Here is a 16047-nt window from a genome sequence, read left to right as displayed (position 1 = left end):
TTCAACATATGACCAACATAAAAATTAGTGAGACTTTTATATTTTTCATATTCAATTTTCTAAATTTAGTGTGTGTATTTTACACTGATACGACATCTAAAATTCAAACAGACCTTATTTTAGGTGCGCAATAAGTCGCCACATGTGGCTAGAGGCTGCCATATAGGGAAGTAGATGTATAAATTAGGTTTCTGTCCCCAGCAAGTGGATGGTTTGCATCGCTTATTTGATTCTACAATTCTTTCCAGGAGCCGGGTGTTGTCTCCAGTCATAGATGTGATTGACTGGAAGACTTTCCAGTATTACCCCTCCAAGGACATGCAGCGCGGGGTGTTGGACTGGAAGCTGGATTTCCACTGGGAGCCTTTGCCGGAGAGTGAAAGAAAGACTCTGCTGTCCCCCGTCAGTCCCATCAGGTGATGCCCCATCCTGGAACCTGCTTTTCCTTCACTTCCTCAGATGAACTTGGCAGCCAGACTGCCTGAGAGCTAATCCTGGCTCCACTAGTTTCCTAGCACATCACTTAATTCGTGCCTCAGTTTCCTCATTAGTAAATTGGGGATAATAATAGTACTTAGCTTAGAGGGTTGTTGTAAAGATTGACTGAGTTAATACATGAAAAACATCTAAAGAGTGCCAGCCACACCGCTATGTGTTATTATTGTCATTTGTTATACTAATGGAGTCCAGTGAAGCGCTTCCAGATATCTGCAGTGGACACCCCAGTGTGGAACAATGACAGAACCTGAGCTGGGACCTTGACCCTGCTCTACCACACCAGGCTGCAGGTCCCTTTTCCCTTACGCTAAGACACCGTAAGTCTCAAAATATATCCAATTTTATGAGATGCTTCTCACGTTTTTGGGTTTTGAACAACTAAAGTTAACACTGTAGATATCTTCTGCTGCATGAACAAACCACCCAAACTTAGTGCTGTAAAACAACAGCCATTCTATGAAGCCCCTGGATTCTGTCGGTCATGAATTCTGGGAAGAAGCATCAGGGTTGGGTGTCTCTGTTCCATGGTGTCTGGTGCCTCGGCAGGACTGTATTTACTAGACTCGACTGGCTGGAATTCACACAATAGCTGGGGGCTTGGATCCCTTGCAGGCTGTTCACACGTCTGAAGGTTGAGGCTGGCCGTGAGCAGGAACTTCTTCATCCGTTCTCTCTCGAAGAGGTTACTGCCTCTGGGCTAGTTGAAGCTTGTTACACCATGGCACTGGGTTCCTAAAGCAAGTATCCTAAGAGATCCAGGTAAATAAAACAAGCCGTATCACCCTTTTTAAAAAATAATTTACTGAGGTGAAATTCACATAAAATGAATCACTTGAAAGTGAACAATTCAGTAACACTGCTATAGTCACAATATTGTATAACTTCCACCCCCCGTCTCTCTGGAGTTGACATTGAGGTCCGGGCTGCTGTGGGGTTGTGCTGATAAGAAGGGAGGGCCCCACCTGGGCTCAAGCTGTCCTGCAATGATGTTCACCACAATGCACCTTTACTGGTCCTGGCCTCTGGCGGGGCTTTGGCACACCTGGCCCCCAGCAGCCTGTGCCCTCTGTGCGCCATCTGCCAAAATCCCACATCCTCTCCTGGCCCCCATGTCACAGCCCATGATGCTCTGCTGACAGTCCTGGGTTCTCTATGGAGCTGCACCCCACTTTCTGCCTGGTGCCCCGTGGTGCTGCCTGGACCCTGTCTCCTAGGGCAGATGGTGGTGAGGGGCTCCTGGGCTCCAGGGCAGCCACATGGGAGCCAGGAAAAGTGCCCTCTTCTCTCAGATACCCAAACAGCAAGCACTGGGTCCTCCAGGAATGAACCCTGAGCTTCCAAATAGTAAGTGGCAAAACTGGAAATTGTATTAAGTAATACCATACAATACTGGTTTTAAGTATTCTGGCATAACTTCATATTTTTAATAACCCAAAGGTCAGTAGTTTTGTTAATGTAATACTATTTTCTTGGTAATTAAAAATCTGAACTCTGATTCATTTACATCTTGAGGCATACCCAGAGTTTAGCTGCATTAATATTTGCTCCATTAAAAAAAAAAATGTTCCTGAGTGGATACCTGTTCAAAAGCCTTGTGGCTACATCTTTTCTGGTTTAAAACCTTCTACGGGATATCATTTCATCTTAATTACCCTTTTCAGGGGTTCTAGTTTCCTGTGTTTAAGCTAGTATTTAAACATTAAATACATTTAAATAAGGCACTTCTATTTCCCCCAGGGCAGGACCTATCTACTACCACAGTCCCTGGTGGATTCATCTTAGAATTGGGGAGGAGTGAATGGTCACTAAGCAAACAGAAGAGGGTGAAGAGAGGGATGAGGGAAGAAAGAGTACAGAGCCGACCATTGCCCTTTGTCCAGGCCTGGTGCTACGTGCTCTAGGGTGTCTTATTTTAACCCCGCCCTTCTTCCCAAAGGTCTCTCTAGAGGGACTCAGCCAGAGGGTAGGGGAGCCTCAGGTACAGGCCCATGGCCCGCCCTATAGGAGCAGTACCCGAGGATAGGGTATAAAAGGCCCAGGCAACCATAGCTTTCTTTTTTATGAAATACTGGGATTTCCAACATGGTTGTTTTGTTCCAGTCTTGCCATTAAAAAGATTGAGGTCTATCTGAGCCCAGAGTCCACTCTCTTAGCCACTGGAGGCTCCCCTTCCCCCCAAGTAAGCCTTCCTGATGTGCTCCGGGTTCTGAACTGCATTCTGTCCCTGTCTTCTCCCTCTAGGAGCCCTGTGGTACCTGGCGGGGTTGTGGCTATGGACAGACATTACTTCCAAAACACTGGAGCTTATGACCCTCTCATGTCACTGCGGGGTGGCGAAAACCTCGAACTGTCTCTCAAGGTATGTCCTGGGCCATGGGAGGGTCCAGGTGGGCTCTCTGTAGGAGTGTGTTTGGTCACAGTTTGGAAGCAGCCATTATAAATACCACCAGTCGGGGATAAGGCCGGGGGAAAATTATCAAGTCATTAAATGTGCTGTGTCAAACCTCCCGTTTCATCCCCCTTCCCATCTCTTTCGTACCCGACCTTGATTTTACCTCCAGCCTCCCTCGTGAAGTTGACTATCAAACCTGCTCACAAGAAAAGGCGTATTATCGGTCATCCACACCTTAGTGCAGACATTCCCCTATATTCTCCGTTCACAGCACCCGTAGCATCTCAGTAATTTTTCACAGCACGCACAAAACAAACCCCAAGTAGTTCTATATGTTAAACTACATATGGTTTGATCCAAACAACTTTACAGATATTTGTTCTAACAACTTAGTACCTGCTGGGCACTGCACAACTTCTCATACCTTGGAATCAGACTGGACACCGCCACCCTCATTTCCTGTTCAACGTCAATGTCAGCATACTACTTACTTTTTATCACAACAACTTTAAAAATCCAACCCAGTCAAGATACACCACCATCAAAAGTGCAGCAATCTAATGTGGAAGCCATGAATTACTTCGAGCTCGAAGTTTGCAGAACATCCAACAGATGTCACTATGCTTTTCTCAAACACTTAAACTATCGCACATGGCCCTTAGAGTTTGCTGGTATACCTCAGGGCACCTTGGCACCCAGTCTGGGAACCCCAGCCTTGGTGTGCTTCAGTTTATATGCTTGCTCCGCTAGCAATGTTTTCACGTTCAGCTTTACCCCCAAGTGTGTAATGTAAGGCTCTCTGTCAAATGGATTTTAGGCGTTTGGAAGTAGGCAGAAGAGTTAGTGGAGAGCAGGGAGAACCCTCCTGAAGTAGGAAAGACCATGTTTCAAAAAAGCTTGCTTCAATCTCCACCTAAACAGTTTCTGGTGCCTTGGCATCAGGAGACTTCACAAGTTTTTAGAAATGACTGACCACTAGGGATACCTTTTTTCCTGAGGCAGCAGCCTTTGGAGAATAGTGGTTCTAATTTACATGGCCACATCTCCCTAAGTGCGAAATCTGTGCAAGTGTTTCAAGGTCAGGTAGCTGCATGGGTGTGGCCCCCTCACCCTACCAGTTCCGTCCCAGGACAAATGCCACCATTCTTCTCAGCTTATCGCTCCCCCACCCAGAACGCCCAGATGTAGAAACTCTGCTGCACCTTGAGTTCTATACTTTTTGTATATATATGCATATATATATATATATATATATATATATGCTATTTTGTATATATGCCATATGTGTATGATACAAAGTCGGACAATTAAGTTCTCAAACTTATACTAGAAAAAGTGCTACACACCTCATTGCTGAATATCACTATGGTCACCTTTGAGATACTCCCCTTGGGAAGCTATGCACCGATGCCAGTGCCTAGTCTACCCTTCAAAACAATTTTCAAACTCTTTTTCTGGAATGGCCATCAGAGCTGTCATCATATTACCCTTGATGTCCTGAATGTCATCAAAATGTCTTCCTTTCAATATTTCCTTTATCTTTGGGTAAAGAAAGAAGTCATTGGGGGCCAGATCAGGTGAGTATGGAGGGTGTTCCAATATAGTTATTTGTTTACTGGCTAAAAACTCCCTCACAGACAGTGCCGTGTGAGCTGGTGCATTGTCGTGATGCAAGAGCCATGAATTATTGGCGAACAGTTCAGGTCGTCTAACTTTTTCACGCAGCCTTTTCAGTACTTCTAAATAGTAAACTTGATTAACTGTTTATCTAGTTGGTACAAATTCATAATGAATAATCCCTCTGATATCAAAAAAAGGTGAGCAACATCATTGCAACAAGTTTGCGAACTTAATGTCAGTCCTCGTCTATATACCAGTGTGTGCTCATGATTTCCTGTGCATTTTGCCAGCCCCTCACAAGTCCCTTACTTCCCCTTTCCACATTTTTGGATGGGAGTACAGAGTTGTGTATTTTCTCCTTTTGTGGCAGGCTTGGCTCTGCGGTGGCTCCGTTGAAATCCTTCCCTGCTCTCGGGTGGGGCACATCTACCAAAAGCAGGATGCACACTCCCCCCTTGACCAGGAGGCGACCCTGCAGAACAAGGTTCGCATTGCTGAGATCTGGCTGGGCTCATTCAAAGAAACCTTCTACAAGCACAGCCCAGAAGCCTTCTCCTTGAGCAAGGTAAGGAGAGCCCAGCAGGGGCTTCTGTGCTCATGACAGGGCCACCAGCTGGAAGCTGGGCCAGGGAGTGAGTTCATCCTGCCTGGAGGAGAAAATAGAAGCTACTGGCTTATGCTTCCCTCGAGTTGCTCCCTCAAGCGGCTCCTCTACCTGGTGGAGCTGTCCTCTGTGTCTCCCAGCATTTCCATGGTGTATCAGGGCTGGTCTCGGCCTGGAACCCCTTCATGTCTGAGGATGACATCTGTGGGATGCAATCCTTCATTGTGGGACCAGAGGAGAGAGTGGGCAGGGAGTAAGTGATGAAACAGGTCTCAGAGGCCCTTTTCATCCTGGGCAAAGTGCCCAAGGCTGTGAAATTATCTAAGACATGAAAAAAATATAAACATAATAATAAACATAAAGGACCCAAAACAAGCCAAAGAAAAATTTTAAACATGTAATTAAAAATCCACTGCATTTTCAGCTCGTCAGCTGTTACCCAGTTCAGTTTTTACAGAGTGACACATAAATGTTATTTTACGTGCGACATGGGTTCACATTAATGTTTGCTGTGCTGGGAGTGGCGGCTCCAAAGGTAAGATTTCCAAGACCTACAAATGTCCTGGAAAAGCTCCCACGAGCTTCTTACCAGCCCACATTGCTGGGTAGGTGCACATTGCTGATCTATAAATGTCCTCATCTGTTCATTTGATGGCTTTCACAAGGGGAATGGCACCTCCTACTGGTAAGTGAGAAGACATTTTGTTTGTTTTGCACATTCTATTAATTCATATTTTGGAAATGTTCTATTGCTTACATCGACATCAAGATTTCAATAACATCACTGCCTTCCTGAAGGTGTTTGACAGCACGCATTGACTATAAATTTAAATAACTAAATATTAATTTTGCTTTAACAATTTTTATCCTCTCACCCTTCCTACCCCACCCCAAAATCCTCACATGGATTTTAAGATACAGAAATCCTAAGCACCCAATGACAAGGCCAGGGTTTCAGTGCTGGAGGAGTTGACATTCTCTTGTTTGGTTGTCTCTCAGGCACAGTTGTACAGAAGGAAAGTTGCTTTTCAGCACGCCCCTTCATTTGAAGTCAAACAAGAGCTAGGTAGATTTGCCAGTTTGTCTCATGACCAGGAAAGGTGAAGGTGAAAGAACTTGCATGAAGCAATGTTTTTGCATTAGTAGCAAAAATCCAGCCCTGGAGAAGAGCTAGAGAGGACTCAAGGGAACCCTTAAGAGTGTCATGAAACTACCAAGACATTCCTGACTTAGAGCAGTTGTTCTCAAACTTTCTGTGGATAAGACTCTTCAGGAGAAATGGTTAAATTCAGATTCCAGGGGGCTCGCCTCAACCTACTGAATCACAGGCGCTGGGGCAGGGCCCGGGAATCCACATTTTCCTTCAGTTCCTTCGGCATTTCTGAGCTGGGTGCTCAGGGGATCACACTCTGAGCAGCACGTAGAAAGCCTTTCAGTGTGGTAGACCAGGCCTTACTCTCCCCAGCATTTCTATCTGAAGACAAAGAGACGGAAAAAGCACAGTCAGACTTTGCATAGCCAGCTAGACCGGTGTCTCAGTGCGAGGCTAGAGGCCGTCAAACTAGAGCTCTGACATGGACCTCCTGCTCCAGCTTCCTCTTATTTCTTCTCTCTGCCCCAAGAAATAATCATCTCTCTTTTGTTTTTATTTCTGTTTTTGATCCTTCCAAACCCTCCTTAGCACCCCTCTCTTCCCTAACTATATCCAGGATTTAGTACTAAACTGGACAGGGTTCTTTGTATCTTATCAATACAGCCCAAAATATTAATTTATACTAAAGTGGTAAGGACTTACCTTGATATCCATCCCAGGACAGTTGTATTATAAAGGAGACTCTTTAGGAAAGGGGATACTGTAGCCCAAAGGAATGACTCGTTCCTGGAGGAAATTGGACTCCTAGAGGGGAAGAAAGGAAAGCTTGTCTTGTCCCCATCCCCACCCCATCATTTTCCCGCTTACTTCACCTCAGTTGCTTTTGGGCCAGTTCTTGCCTCCACGAGGCCTATCATGGTGCTGCACTATGCAACCTAGGTGCAAGCCCCATCATTTTTGCCAGCTTCCTCACAAAGAGTCATCAAAGCATAGCTATCAGGGTCTTTGTAGACTGAAGATACAAGGGCTTGTGGGAAGGGAGTGGCATCATCTACCACGTTGCTGGTTCCACAGCTCTCTCTAGGGAAGACCCATCCTGTCCTGTCACTTCCAAACCCTCTTCTCCCTGACCCTTTCCTCTCTCTGCAGCCCCGGGAAACTGTGGCCTCGGTGCCCTCATTCTGTCCCAATCCTTCAGCTTCCGCCATTTCTACTCTTCCCCACCTCATGATTTCTGATGTACAATAAGCTTTTTCCATCTCATTGCCTGTGTCTTTCTCCGTCCCCAGGTGGAGAAGTTGGACTGCACAGAACGCCTGCAGCTGCAGAGGAGACTGGGTTGTCGGATGTTCCACTGGTTTCTGGCCAACATCTACCCTGAGTTGTACCCATCTGAGCGCAGGCCCAGGTTCTCTGGAAAGGCAAGGCATGACCCAGGGAAGATGAGGAAGAAGAGGGGAGGGTGGGCAGCGTCCCAAGACAGGAACTGGATGATCTGATGGTCTTCTGTGACCTTGGCCAACCAGTCCCAAGCTCAGCGGGGCCTCAGAGGCTTTCATTCCTGCCCTGAAGGAGGTGACTGGGTTGCCCTCACCAGGACAAGTGCTGCTGGCCTCCTTCGTGGGGGAGGCCTGTCCCTTAAGACCAGTGGCTTCATTTTGACCTCACTCATTTTCATGGCCTGAACATGGTACCTTGAGCTACAGTCCAGAGAGTGAAGGAGAGGAATGGTGCCTGACAGAGAGTGTCTGTATGTGGAGGGCGGGGTTCACTTCTGTATGGGTGTCTACTTTCAGCTCCACAACACTGGGCTTGGCTTCTGTGCAGACTGCCCGGCAGAAGGGGACATCTTGGGCTGTGCCATGATGCTGGCTCCTTGCAGTGACAGCCGGCAACAACAGGTGGGTGGTCAGAGTTCTCTGGGTACTGGCCGGGGAAAACCTGGAAGCGGTCTTTCCTGGGATGCTCCTCACTTCCTTTCGGGACATCTACTTTTAGTGGGTCCACATCCCTTGATGGACCACAGTCCCATTGTGATGACCCATCACATCCCTGCCCACCCTGCCCCAACTGCGATCACAGACATGGACCACTGTCAGACAATATTGGCATCTGAGCTTGAGGGAACTGGAGAAGCTGTTTAGCCAATGCTTTTATCTGACAGATGAGGAAACAGAGGCTAGAGAGTGGCCAGCCCAGGGGCAGCAAACTCAGACGTCTCCAGCGTTCAGGCACATGAAGGGAATGAGCACCGTGAGCTGAGTGGCGGCTGTTGTGACTGAGGGGCACATGGCCCATCTGAAAGGACCGCGGCACCCACCCCAGCCTCAATTAATGCATTTTGTTTTATAGGAAAGTGGGCCTAGTATTACGAGATCATCCAACATTTAAAAAGACACTAGAAATCCAGAGTATATGCAAATCTCCCTATTAAAATTAAAAACTATAATTAGAGATCAAAGAAAACTTATATGCAGGCAAATTTCCACCAGGGCACCATTTATGAAATATCAGGATCAGCCCGAGATCATTAGTCAACTAGAATCTGAGATGGGGAAAGTGGGTCACCCGAGTAGGGGCCGTAGACTCAGAATCACTGCGGGTTCAGGGAATCCTCGAAGCCCCCTAGGGTCCATGGGGCTCTAGAATTGCTGGCTTATGATTCCCAAAATCTAAAGGAAAGAGTCAAAGGTAGAACTATTCTCTTCCTGCAGCCCTTCAGCCATTGGTAGACTTTATCTCAAGTATCTGAGGAGAAAAGAAAGTAACTGGGTCAGGAGACGGGTCAGAAGCAGCAGGGTTATTCCAGCATCCCTGTGGGCCCCTTGGACATCAGGAAGATCTTACATCGTAAGGAATTTTTTTTTTCTTTTCAAAATTCGCATCATGGAATAACTGCCCAAGGTGGTGGGCAGCTCCCACGATGCTGGCTGAGGGTTGGTAGATCTACTTCTTTTCACAACTTGGTTGATAACCTGGAAAGTCTAGCCTGTCCCCCAATCTCTCTCCTTTCAGCCTAGACAGGGGCCTTTGAGTTAAGCTATCATATTCCAAAAGCCTCTATTAAAAACAAAGAACAGGGGACATGTTCCTGGAGATAATGATGAAAAGTGTCAGGTGAAGCCCTAAAAGCCTCGGGCCACAAACAAGAACATCTCCTGGAAGGTCTGGAGCCCAGCCCTGCAGGGAGGACCAGCTGAGGCGGGAGTCGGCCATGCAGGCCCCGGGGGTCTGGGGGAACGTGATGCTCTCGATCCGTTTGGCCTCTTCAGCTTTACCCTTTACCAATCTTCCAGAACACAGGGGTAGGCATTCACACCTGGCACAGGGGAGGAGGCCTTGGAGATAAAGTAAGGACGCCGTGCAAGGTGGCAGAAACAGCTCAGCACTTCCTAGCTGTTGATATCAAGCAGGCTTCTTGACGTCTCTGAGTCTCAATTTCCTCATCTGCAACTGGGAATAATGAAGCCTCCCTCATGTAGATAGAAGGTTACCTATTTGGGGTTTTTTTTATTTTTGGTGAGGAGAAGGAGATTACCATGGACTTCTGGATCCAGCACAATTATGAACACCATGTGCTGAAAGCCCTTCTAAAAAGATCTGGTTAAGTTAGATTAAAAAAAGAGAAACACCCTCTTCCATGCATAAGTAACTGAGTTGATAACAAAGAGAAATTTCCAGGGGCCAAAAATCAAGAGGCAATTGAAAATAGAGCCATTGGGCATGAACCAAGCTGCCCTGTCTAGGTTCCGGGGGCAGATACTGTGGACCCAGGAATCCAGAGCTGTTGGTTCAATGCAGAGTAAGAGACAAGAGACTTCCTTCAGTCCATGGGAGGTGATCTGTCAAGCCAGTGTTGACCTTCAAAGAGAAACTGTGAAAAGTTTAACTAGAAAAATCCACTCACTGCCATAGGAAATGGCAAGGAAGTTTGTCTCTACAGAGTCTTTGAGTAGGAGACAATTAACTCTCCCCCCTCAATGCCCCAATTTTTAACCACAAGCTTGCATCTAATGTGGATTTAGGATTCAAATTTATACCAACAGTGTGGTCTGGGAATCCAGAAGCAGGACCAGCTATCTTGTTTGTGGGGCCCAGTGCACAGTGAAAATGTGAGGCCTCTAATTCAGCATTTATTAAGAATTTCAAGACAGTAGAGCATTAAATCAAGTATGTTAAGCCAAGAACATTAAACCATTCTAAGCATGAGGCCCCCTGTGATGGCACAGGTCACATGCCCATGCAGCTGACCCTGTCTCCAAGCCATAAAATTAACATAAAAATTAGTTCAGGCTGTACTTGGCAGGAGCAAATGGAAAATGGTTTTGTCAGGACATGCCCTCCCACCTGGCCACACAGGCTTCCCACTGTTCAGGTCCATCTGCAAAGGTAAGCACAACCCAACACACCAAGACACTGAAGGAAATACTAACCATGAGCCAGAGTCAAGCAGATACAACAAACAGCAGGAAAACTAGTTGCAGGGCCAGGTCAGATCTCTCCAGAAAGCGATCAACTTGGGCTTCAGAGGAGGTCCTCATCTGCCCTTCCAACAGTACACAAAGCTCACCGCATTCTTTATGGCCTTACCAATGGTGCAGTAAACGGAATGATGGAGGAACGCACCAGAATGTATAAACAGGAATGTGAGAGCAGCTAGACTGGGGAGATGTCAGAGGCCAGGGCTAGTCGAAAGCATGTTGGGAACTGACTATGAGATACAGTCTTGCTGACCCCCCCCAAAAAATCTAAAATTTGCCCCTTAGACTTCAGCTCTGTTGTGAGCTCTGCTACTCTCATCTCCAGCTTTGGAGAATATCTCCTTCTAGCTGTGCTAACAACCGTTCCCTCTCTCCCAGCACCTGGAGCACACCGGCAGGAAGGACATCCACTTTGGCAGCCCGCAGCACCTGTGCTTCGATGTCAGGCGCGAGCAGGTGATTCTTCAGAACTGCACCGAGGAAGGTCCTGCCATCCATCAGCAGCACTGGGACTTCCAGGAGGTAAGTAATCCATTCAGAAAGGGCTCAGTCGTGCCAGGAGTCGGTGCTGTGTCCCAGACTCTTCCGAGAGGTCAAACATGACTGTTCAGATCTGTGTCTCTGCTGTTTAACTTAGTGGCTTGGCACAAAGTCCTCAGGGGTAGGTAAAGCCAACTTTGCAGCCATGTTGGGCCACCAGCATCTTGAAATGTACTAAATTGTCATGTTTCTGTAGAGCTCTGAACTTGATCATGGTGGAGAGGGGAGGTCGCCCCTTTTTGAAGTTTATTAGTTCAGGTCAGAAGTAGAGCCCTGGAGCATGTTACAGAAATAGTCAACCACCTCAGTGGTGTGGTTTTAGGAGCAATAGAAAGGCTCCCCCATCTCCCACAACATAGATATAGACATAGGTACCAATTTCTTCCTTTGTAAATTCCACTGTGGACATTTCATCATTTTAGTAAGACTTTGATTCCTATTACTGCAAGAAAGAGAAGCACTAGATCCTTTCCAGAGGTTATATATCAGTAGAATGGAATGTGAGTACTTAGGGAGTGTGAGTGGGTCCCCCAAACAGCATTGGGAGAGGAAGGTAACAGTATCAATAATGTGTCCATATGCAGTTTTTTTCTCCACCTCAAAACCTTTCTGAGATGAGTTAGGGTGTAAATATAAAACAAACAAATAAGTACACACATCTTTCTGATTTCTTTTCTTCAACTTCTGTGTGGGAATAAAGAGGATAAAATAAGCAGAACTGTGCATTTGTACTCAGAGCAGGCTGTGAAAGAAGAAAATCAATCATGGAAAACCTAGGCTGAGTGCACAATAAGCAGTTGAGAACAAAGCTCGTGGGGCTTTGGTGACAAGTGAACCCAAGACTTAGGGGGCCCACACGTACCTAAAGGAGTATTAGAAACCAAGTTACGGTTTTTTATGAATGATCATAAAGTGTTATCCTAAGCACATCCTGAGGATAAGATACATTTTAGAAACATAATTTGAAAATAGTAAGTAAAATATTAGTCAGTAAAATACACCCAGCATCTTTCAGGCATTAAAAATAAGAAGACTTTGAAAAAGTACCATTCAGCCATAAAAAGGCGTGACATACTGTTCATAGATGCACTATTCACAATAGCTGACAGGTGGAAGCAACCCAAGTGTGCAATGATGGATGAATGGATAAGCAAAATGTGGTATATGCATACAATGGAATAGTATTCAGCCTTAAAAAGGAAGGATATCTTGCCACATGCTGCAATGTGCATGAACTGGGGGACAGTATAGTAAGTGACATAAGCCAGTCACAAAAAGACATATACTGTATGACTCTACTTACATGAGGTAGCTAGAGTGGTCAAATTCATAGAAACAGAAAGCAGTATGGTATAAATAATTACCAGGGGCTAGGCAGAGGGGATATTTGTTTAATGGGTATAGAATTTCAGTTTTGAAAGATGAAAAAGTTCTGAAGATCTGTTTCACAGCAGTGTGAATATACTTAACACTACTAAACTTTACACTTAAAAATGGTTAACATGATAAGTTTTGTTGTATATTTTACCACAATAAAAAAGAGAAAGAAAAACAAAGAAATTAGGTATTGTTTTATGCTATAACATGGATGAAACTTGAAAATATGATGCAAAATGAAAAAAGCCAATCACAAAAGGTCAAATATTTTATGATTCCATTTATATGAAATGTCCAGAATAGACAAATCTACAAGTACAGAAAGTAGATTAGTAATTTCCTGTGGCTGGAAGGAGGGAGGAATTGAAAGCGACTGCTTGGTGAATAGTGGGTTTCTTTTTACAGTGATGAAGATGTTCTAGAATTAGATAGTGGTGATGGTTGCATATACTCTGTGAATATACTAAAAACCACCAAGTTGTGTACTTTATTTAAAAGAGTGAATGTTATGGGGTGTGAATTATCTGTCAAAAATAAATAAATAATAAGCAAATAACTGGATAAATTGACATTATTAGCACTACTGGTTAAGGGTGTTTAACTTCTCATGAAGACATTGATCTTTCCCTGAAAAGAGCATGGCTAGTTTCAATATTAAATCTGGTAGATTTTGTATAATCTTTAAACATGGCTGATTTAGGCCTTGAGTGTTTCCTTAAAGTCTTACTTTGTTTGTACTGCCACCTCATGGCAGCAGTACTAAATTGCAGGATTAACAGAGGGCAGAAATTCAATTAATCCTTCTGAAAGCAGAAATTTACAAGTCAATGATAACAGTGAATGTCACCAATACAGTATAAAGACTGAATGTGATTTTTACACTGGCATTCTACTAACCAGAACTCTCTGAGAAATGGCATACTTATCCAACAACAACAAAGATCACTGAACTCATGACCCTGAGGCTCTGAACGATATCTAAATTTTAGAGCTACCTACGTTATATTATATATTAGTCAAAATACTACAGTTCCTTACCAGTCCAGTTCACATCACCTCCATTCTTTTCTTAATGATTAGCACAAATCTTAGAAATTTTCTTCTTTGTTGACTGACTGTGGGGGACTGACTGGTTGTATATTTTTTTCCTTTTCTTCTCGCTTTTCAGAATGGAATGATTGTTCACATTCTTTCTGGGAAATGCATGGAAGCTGTGGTGCAAGAAAACAATAAAGATTTGTACTTGCGCCAGTGTGATGGAAAAGCTAGCCAGCTCTGGCGATTTGACAATGTCCACACTGTGGATGAACGATGAACGCCAGTGTAAGAAGGAAAAGAGAAGTTTGGCCATCACAGTTCGGCCCCAAGGGAACTAAAAGAGCATGTATATGTTATAAAGCAGGCCCTGTTATATTTTTGTTCCTGGTGACAGTAGAGAGAAAGCTCCCTGAATGAATATAGAAAAGTCCTTCCTTCTCACACCTATTTGATTGACTACTGGCTGTTTTAGCAAAAGAAAAAAAAATGAATTCATTGCCTCATTGTCTTCATCACTGGTAGACAATCATCACATAGTACAGAAGTCTTCGTTTTTTTTCCATTGAGCATGTAATAATTGCTTTTATTTTTGACCAAGGATAGAGGCCTGGGCATTCTCCAGCAGCACCTTTAGGATACATACATCCAGTTGATCAATTTATTTCAAATAGCCTTACCTTGGATTGTCTGCATAGCCAACCATAAAAATTCAAGTGTGAAGAGGACATAATGGCCAAAACTTTGGATTAGCTTATTTGGATTAGCTTGTTCATTGGTTGAGCCATAGGTCCAAAAAAAAAAAAAAAAAAAAGGAAGGGAATCTTCTCTATTGAGAGAAGAACAGTGTTGGTGAGAAGATGGAAGAGAGCTTTGGACCAACTCTCCAGGTCAGCCTAGCAGCTGAATAGAGTCAGTAATCCTGGGATAGGATGTTTTCATGTTAATGAGAATTTCCTTAGAACTTTCTACCTCCATTCGCCCTGCCCTTCTCTAGCTTGGTTAACCACAACCAGATTCTCATGCAATATATTTATCTCTAGTCATTGGTGTTGGGAAGGGTCAGCTCAGACCGGGCATTCCCATTAACAAAAGTGTATACAGTTGAGAAACTCTCCTGGTGCCCTGTTACAGGTTTTGTATTGACAGAAATAGCAATCTTTGCAAAGAGACAAACCTCCCTGAGGGGAAATGCCAACCTCTGAGCCAAAATTCTTATGAGAGGAAACAGAGTTGGGTGTTAATGTTCATGAAGGCTGACAGGTCCATCTTCGAGCCTATAGAAACTTTCTGGCACCCCTAAGTGTTCCCACAGGTTGAACGTGCTCAACTGTGGAATGAACACACCTCCACAGAGCAGAGCCAATGCTAACAAGAGCTGACTAGCTCTCCTTGCTGTGGCCCGGCTTAGTCTTTCTGACCAGTTTGCTGAGTGGGGTTGGTTCTGCTATTCAGAAGACACTATTCATACCCATTTCTCCTCCAGATGGAGTTCACTCTTTACATAGTCAGCTTAGAAACCGCCGCTCAAAGATGCTGATCTCCTTTGGGCTGTCTCAGAACTCAGTGTGTTTCTAATGAGAAAAACTAGGTAGAAAATGAGGGTTTCCAAACAATACCTATTATAATTATGTGTTCCTTCTCCACTTACTTAAGTCAATGACTCACTGCATTTCTTCTTCCTCAGAATACACTTTAGACCTATGCTTGTAGCCACCAGTCACATGTGGCTATGTCAATGTAAATACATTAAAATTTTTAAAAGTTTAAACTCAGTTCCTTAGTTGTACTAGTCACATTGCAAGTGTTCAATAGCTACATGTGGCTAGGGGCTACTGTACTAAAGAGCACAGGTATAGAACATTTCATCATTGCAAACAGTTTCATTGGATAGCACTGATCTAGATAGAGTCGTCTTCTCATTGAGAGAAGAAAGTGCAGCCATCTTCTCCCTTCAGATCTGTCTATATTTAAAACAATTTCTCTTAATAATCTGAGGTGGAAACAGCTAAAAATTCTCAGACGACAACCTTGTAAAGGGTATTAATGGTTGAAAAATAAAAATTAAACAAGACCTCTATTTTTTTAAATGAACTTTTATTATTGGCATTGTGGGTATTTGAAATTGCTGAAATAAATTAATATAATTAAATAAAAAGCTGAATTCAATTGTATAAGTTGTGTTTGACAGTAATTAACAAAAAGACCCAGATGGCTTATTACTTAATTGGTTGAACAAAGAAACAACGTGGTGTTTTTTACTTCCTGAAACATCCCCATGATTTATTACTTTATTACAAAAATGGCTGTCAACTCAGTCCCTGGCTGGTACTTACAGACCCTTAATTTAAACAAAACAGATGCCTCCATTTAGTTCTAAAAGACATTCAACCTTTTTCTCATAGTG

At 44.2% G+C, this 16047-nt stretch overlaps 1 protein-coding gene across 1 annotated transcript in view; it reads left to right on the top strand.

Annotated features, from left to right (window-relative positions):
* GALNT15 (polypeptide N-acetylgalactosaminyltransferase 15) overlaps nucleotides 1-15773 on the top strand; it is a 42457-nt gene extending 26684 nt beyond the window's left edge. The window contains exons 4-10 of the mRNA XM_033132954.1: nucleotides 249-416; nucleotides 2740-2857; nucleotides 4881-5075; nucleotides 7497-7628; nucleotides 8004-8108; nucleotides 11067-11210; nucleotides 13774-15773. Of these exons, the coding sequence (XP_032988845.1) occupies nucleotides 249-416; nucleotides 2740-2857; nucleotides 4881-5075; nucleotides 7497-7628; nucleotides 8004-8108; nucleotides 11067-11210; nucleotides 13774-13920 (1009 nt within the window). The 3' untranslated portion in view covers nucleotides 13921-15773. The remainder of the gene's footprint in view (nucleotides 1-248; nucleotides 417-2739; nucleotides 2858-4880; nucleotides 5076-7496; nucleotides 7629-8003; nucleotides 8109-11066; nucleotides 11211-13773) is intronic.
* Nucleotides 15774-16047: the final 274 nt, after the last annotated feature.

This window comes from Rhinolophus ferrumequinum, chromosome 17, assembly GCF_004115265.2.
Source record: "Rhinolophus ferrumequinum isolate MPI-CBG mRhiFer1 chromosome 17, mRhiFer1_v1.p, whole genome shotgun sequence".
In the NCBI taxonomy this organism is placed as follows: Eukaryota; Metazoa; Chordata; class Mammalia; order Chiroptera; family Rhinolophidae; genus Rhinolophus; species Rhinolophus ferrumequinum.
The sequence above is the reverse complement of the archived record's forward strand: the minus strand, read 5'-3'. Positions and strand labels throughout refer to the sequence as shown.